This window comes from Stegostoma tigrinum, chromosome 36, assembly GCF_030684315.1.
Source record: "Stegostoma tigrinum isolate sSteTig4 chromosome 36, sSteTig4.hap1, whole genome shotgun sequence".
Lineage (NCBI taxonomy): Eukaryota > Metazoa > Chordata > Chondrichthyes > Orectolobiformes > Stegostomatidae > Stegostoma > Stegostoma tigrinum.
This window is the reverse complement of record NC_081389.1, coordinates 21321963-21328644: the sequence shown is the minus strand read 5'-3', so window position 1 is coordinate 21328644 and position 6682 is coordinate 21321963. Positions and strand designations below refer to the sequence as shown.

General features: G+C 42.1%; 1 protein-coding gene across 3 annotated transcripts in view; it reads left to right on the top strand.

The window, feature by feature from the left end:
- Nucleotides 1-266: 266 nt before the first annotated feature.
- The window catches only part of ttc23 (tetratricopeptide repeat domain 23), a 59673-nt gene continuing 53257 nt past the window's right edge, over nucleotides 267-6682 (top strand). For 2 of the 3 annotated variants that reach the window (XM_059640186.1, XM_048520888.2), the window contains exons 1-2: nucleotides 267-547; nucleotides 6369-6546. In XM_059640186.1, coding sequence (XP_059496169.1) covers nucleotides 459-547; nucleotides 6369-6546 — 267 coding nt within the window. In that variant the 5' untranslated portion in view covers nucleotides 267-458. Of the gene's footprint in view, nucleotides 548-6368; nucleotides 6568-6682 lie in introns of all 3 variants that reach the window. The other variant, XM_059640187.1, reaches the window with a different exon arrangement.

Here is a 6682-nt window from a genome sequence, read left to right as displayed (position 1 = left end):
GATTTGATCAAAACCATTTAAGAATTTCACACATAAGGTTCATCTTTCCCAAATTTTTTTTTGTTCCCTAAAAGGTTGTGGTCTCCACGTCACACTGTCCTTCCAAACACACCTGAGCTGATGGTCTTCAGTGGGTTTTACCTGGAGGCGAGTACATCCCGCCCTCCCCTGCAATGATTGGATGGTTTTGAGGACGTGTCCCGCCCCTCTGTGCTGTGATTGGACAGATTCTTGCCATGATTGACAGCACCATGCCGGTTGCTCGGAAACCAGGGCCTAGCGCGTTGCTTAGCATGAATGAGGCCTGAGTGGGAGAGAGATTGTTGTTGAAATGGTGTTTTAATGTCATTTTCTGCAAACAACTCTTGTTTACAGCTCAGCCTGACATTTAGTATGAAATATGCAATATGTATAAATACCAATAAGTTCAGTAGAGTGTGGCATTTTCAGTTTAAATTATGAATAGTGCTCTGTTAGATCAAGGCCCAGAAGAAGATTTAGACAGTGAATGCTCTTCAAGAACATTTTCAGCAGGAGAGGAAACACAGTGAGTTGGAGTTAACGTGGTATTTTTTGGAATAAAAGTCTTGTGACAGATTGCTTGTTTAAAGCCAATGTAATTCGTTCTTTTTTCGTTTTATTTCTTCTTGCAGTTTACAGAATATTTACTTAGTAATGAAGTAGATTCAGTTCAGTCGCTGAGTTTGTCCTTAAAATCTGCTGGTGTTTCTGAATGCATTTGTTTATATTAAATGTTGGTTCTTTGCACTAATGCTGTTTAAGGTAAAAGGCACCACATTCTTACCATATATGTATATAGGGCTAACCTCTCATTTGAGCAAGTTGACTGGTGGTGGTTTCTTTCAATATGCCTAATTTATTTAGGGAACAAATAATTACAGTTGGTGATCTGTGGATAACTTAGCATTTCAAGGAGCCTTCATTTTTAAATTTTTTTTTCCTTTTATCAACACTAGCTTTAGCTATACTCTGCACTTCCTTTACTCTGTTCTTGTGTTCGTTTCATTACTTCCTGGAAACCTTTCTCTCCAACAGACCTGTGCTTTCCCAGTGTGCCGTCTTCATGTACTCTAAGGAATCGTAGACCAGGGCAAAAAGCTGTTTTTTCACTGCCACAAAATTGTGTCCTGAAGCCAAAAGCAGGCACAACATCTGCAATCATTCTGTATGCTTTCTGCCAGTTTTTTTTCCCCATAATTTCTGTCCTGGCAGCTGTGAGTTTGCTAGGGTGGAGATCATCGACAACCATTTGCTTACATTGAAGCAAGCGATTTGTTGTGAACCTCTGGCTCTGACAGTGCCATTAATCTCAGCTGGCACACCTCAGACTAGGTAGAGAGGTTGAGAAGGACAGTCCTTTGTGATAATCTTAGACAGTGTGGCACTTGACCCCACACTATTATTGGTTGAGTAATAATATTGGCCAGGCCTGTACCCTTGTCCTTTTTGAAATAGCAGTGTAGCATATCTTACATCCCCTTGAGACAACAGACAGGGCTCTATTTAATGTCATACCAGTAAAGTTGCATCTCTAACAGAGCAGCGCTTCCCGGTTGCTGCATTGTAAATACCACCAGCCTTTCAACTCAGAGATAAACCAATCATTAGAAACTCTCAGTGACAACTTTGATTGCGACTGTTGCAAGGTTGTGTAGAGTACCTGTAAATCACAAGGTAGAAGTTAGAATTTGTGCACAGTCCTTTCAAGAAGTGATGTGCTTTCCCAAGTTTGGAGATTCAGACTGAAATGTCTGCAAGCAACTGCAGATGTGTAGACAGTTCTGAAACTGAAACACATATATTAATTGGCCATTTGTTTGGAAACCTAGGCTTGTTTTGATATTAAGGCAGCTTGTTTGAATTAATTTAAACCAGGCACTTAGAGACTGAAACCAGTTGAATTTAAATCTGATGGTATTGCCAACTTAGGACCAATCCTGTTATAAGAAAATTGACAGGTCACAAAGAGTATACAAGAAGAGGGTTTTTGAAAACGAGGGTGAGAGTGAGCTGCTAGCGGAAGAGTAAAACTCTTGCTCTCACAGAAATCTTTAAGCTCGCTGATTAAGCACCATTACAAAGGTACCATGGCATTCTTAGCTAATATTCTTGACATCAGAATTCGACAGAGAAAGGCATTCAGACACCAGAATTCAATGGAAAAAAGTGTTCCCATTGGAGGATAAGCAGAGAGGGTGCAGAGCAATCCAGAAGACGTGTCCTGGCTATAATTTTGAGGGATTAAGTTTTTGATTTTATAAACAAAACTAATAATTTTTTAAATAAGTGGGACTTATATTTATTGGAACAGCATATCATTAGAAGTTTGTTTTATTCAGGAATAGTTAGTAGTAAAGGAGAATTGTTTGGTTCTGTTACAGTTAGATAGAGTTGGTTAGTTACTTGTTGCTTGTAGAGTGAACGAGCTGATAGCACAACGGTACAATGGCACGTAGGCCGTTTCATTTAACTCCTCCTTTATAACAGATTGGAGGCTGAAAGGCAAATTATACCATTTATCCCATTTCCTTTAGCAGATTACAATGGGGAGACGAGCTTCTCTGGGTATTTTGGTTTTAATTATCAGAGGGTAACACAAGTCATTCATTGTAATTACAAGTGAAATTTTAAATAATTTTGAAATGCATAATTTTGGTGATCCCGTGTTATTTAATGAATTATTGGAATGTCAAGTAGACCCAGTTGCCATGTATGAGATAAAAGGATGTGTAATAAAGTTCCTCAATACAGTGTTCAGTTTGCTCGCTGAGCTGCAAGGTTAGTTTTCAGACATTTCGTCACCATTCTAAGTAACATCATCAGTGAACTTCCGACGAAGCGCTGGTGTTAGGTCCCGCTTTCTATTTATCTATTTAGGTTTCCTTGGGTTGGTGATGTCATTTCCTGTTCCTTTTCTCAGAGGATGGTAGATTGATTTGGAGCCAATGTGTTTGTTGATGGAGTTCCTGTTGGAATGCCATGCCTCTAGGAATTCTCGTGCGTGTCTCTGTTTGGCTTGTCCTAGGATGGATGTGTTGTCCCAAAGTGGTGTCCTTCTTCATCTGTATGTAAGGATACGAGTGATAGTGGGTCATGTCGTTTTGTGGCTGGTTGATGTTCATGTATCCAGGTGGCTAGCTTTCTGCCAGTTTGTCCAATGTAGTGTTTGTCACAGTTCTTGCAAGGTATTTTGTAGATGACGTTCGTTTTATTTGTTGTCTGTATAGGGTCTTTTAAGTTCATTAGCTGCTGTTTTAGTGTGTTGGTGGATTTGTGGGCTCCCCTGACGCCAAGAGGTCCGAGTAGTCTGGCAGTCATTTCGGAAATGTCTTTGATGTAGGGGAGAGTGGTTATGGTTTCTGAGCCCGTTTGTCTGTTTGTTTGGGTTTGTTGCTGAGGAATCTGCGGACTGTGTTCATAGGGTACCCATTCTTTTTGAATACGCTGTATAGGTGATTTTCCTCTGCTCTTCGTAGTTCCTCTGTGCTGCAGTGTGTGGTGGCTTGTTGGAATAATGTTCTAATGCAGCTTCGTTTGTGGGTGTTGGGATGGTTGCTCCTGTAGTTCAGTATTTGGTCCGTATGTGCTGTTTTCCTGTAGACGCTGGTTTGAAGTTCCCCATTGGCTGTTCGCTCTACTGTGACATCTAGGAATGGCAGTTTGTTGTTGTTTTCCTCCTCTTTTGTGAATGTTATGCCAGTAAAGGGTATTATTGATGGTCTTGAAGGTCTCCTCTAATTTGTTTTGTTTAGTGATGACAAAGGTGTCATCCACATAGCGGACCCAAAGTTTGGTTTGGATGATTGGCAGAGCTGTTTGTTCGAGTCTCTGCATTACTGCCTCTGCTAAGAACCCTGATATCGGAGATCCCATGGGTGTACCGTTGGTTTGTCTGTAGGTTTCACTTTCAATAACAAAACCTACAGACAAACCTTCGGAGCACCCATGGGATCTCCGATATCAGGGTTCTTAGCAGAGGCAGTAATGCAGAGACTCAAACAAACAGCTCTGCCAATCATCCAAACCAAACTTTGGGTCCGCTATGTGGATGACACCTTTGTCATCACTAAACAAAACAAATTAGAGGAAACCTTCAAGACCATCAATAATACCCTTTACTGGCATAACATTCACATTCAGAGGAGGAAAACAACAACAAACTGCCATTCCTAGATGTCACAGTAGAGCGAACAGCCAATGGGGAACTTCAAACCAGCGGCTACAGGAAAACAATACATACGGACCAAATACTGAACTACAGGAGCAACCATCCCAACACCCACAAACGAAGCTACATTAGAACGTTATTCCAACGAGCCACCACACACTGCAGCACAGAGGATCTACGCAGAGCAGAGGAAAATCACCTATACAGCGTATTCAAAAAGAATGGGTACCCAATGAACACAGTCCGCCGATTTCTCAGTAACAAACCCAAACAAACAGACAAACGGGCTCAGAAACCATAACCACTCTCCCCTACATCAAAGACATTTCCGAAATGACTGCCAGACTGCTCGGACCTCTTGGCATCAGGGTAATCCACAAACCCATCAACGCACCAAAACAGCAGCTAATGAACTTAAAAGACCCTATACAGACAACAAATAAAACGAACATCATCTACAAAATACCTCGCAAGAACTATGACAAACACTACATTGGACAAACTGGCAGGAAGCTAGCCACCAGGATACATGAACATCAACCAGCCACAAAACGACATGACCCACTATCACTCGTATCCTCACATACAGATAAGGAAGGACACCACTTTGATTGGGACAACACATCCATCCTAGGACAAGCCAAACAGAGACACGCACGAGAATTCCTAGAAGCTTGGCATTCCAACAGGAACTCCATCAACAAACACATTGATTTGGAGCCCATCTACCATCCCCTGAGAAAATGAACAGGAAATGACATCACCAACGCAGGAAATGACATCACCAACCCAAGGAAACCTAAACAGATAAATAGAAAGCGGGACATAACACCAGCGCTTCGTTGGAGGCTCACTGATGATGTTACCTAGAATGGTGACGAAATGTCTGAAAACTAACCTTCCAGCTCAGCGAGCAAACTCACATCCAGAACCTCAACCTGAGCTACAAATCTTCTCAAAACTCACTAACGGTTTTCAGTGCATAATCTAGATTAAGCGCAGTCTTGATTGCCGGAGGAATGATTGAATTCAGCTTTTATGCCAGTGTTCAAGATCCCATGGTTCGATTATAATGAGCTGGGAGTTCTCCTAGTTTTCTCAATAAGCGGTTGGACTGGACTGGTCTGTCATATTTTATCTTGTATACTGTAGGCCTACATGCCATTGTACTGTTGAGCTATCAGCTTGCTCACATGGATGCAGAAGATTTCTGAGGCATTATTTGAAGAAGAGAAAGAGAGCTCCTCCCAACATCTCAAATATTTATCAGGGTACTATGGGAGCTTGCTGTGTTCAAACTGACAGCTACATTTCCCATGTTACAGCAGTGATTCCATTTCACGATAATGCTTTAGCAATAAAGTGCCTCTGAGACTGTGAATTTGTGGGGTTTTTTTATTTTTTCGAGGGACGTGTGTATCGCTGGCTGGACCAACATTTATTGCCCATCCTTAGTTGCCCTTGAGAAGGACGTGGTGAGTTGCCTTCTTGAGTTGCTGTAGTCAACATGCTGTAGTTTGATCCACAATACCCTTAGAACATTCCAGAATTCCAGGATTTTGACCCTGTGACACTGAAGGGATGGCAATATATTTTCAAGTCAGGATGGTATCCCACATATCTTCTGCCCTGCCCTTCTATGTAGAAGTGTTCTTGGGTTTGGAAGGTACTGTCTAAGCCTCTTTGGTAAGTTCCTGCAGTGCATCTTGTAGATAGTATGCACTGCTGCTACTGAGCGTCGCTGATGGAGGATTAGGTGCTGATGGATTCAGTGCCAATCAAGAGGACTGCTTAGTCCTGGATGGTATCCAGCTTCTTCAGTGTTGTTGGAGCTGCACCCATCCAGGCAAGTGGGGAGTATTCCATCACACTCCTGACTTGTAAATGATGAACAGGCTTTGGAGAGTCAGAAAGTGAGTTACTCACTGCAGTATTCACAGCCTCTGACCTGTTCTTGTAGCCACTATTTTTATGTGGTGAGTCCAGTTGAGTTTCTGGTCAGTGGTAACCCCCAGGATGTTGATGGCTGGGATCAATAACCCTTTCTTTTAACAGTGTAAAATCAATGGTGATGTGGGGCATAAGTTGGATATAGAGTTGAACTGTGATTTTACAGAGTACTATGCCTTGATGGGAAAATCTTGTATAGTGTTACATTCTTTACATTCTCCTCATCCAGATTGTGTGACACTGGCAGGAGTTCAGAAGGAGCTAGGACACCCAGCACCCCCAACGAAAGAGCGCGATTCAGGAGGAGACACAGAAATGGCATGAAGGAAGCAGCAATTATGATTCCACCAGAGGAGAAGCTAGTGCAATCGGAGCAGAGAGCGAGAATATATGCTGCAAGTCAAGAGGTGAAGCTAAAATTAGCTGAAGTATTCCCTATCATGAAAAAAGCACAGGAGGAGGTGCGCAACAAGGCTGATACCCAAACCGAGAGCTTAACACCATCAGAAATGTACAAATTAGACCTCAGATGGTGCACTGTTC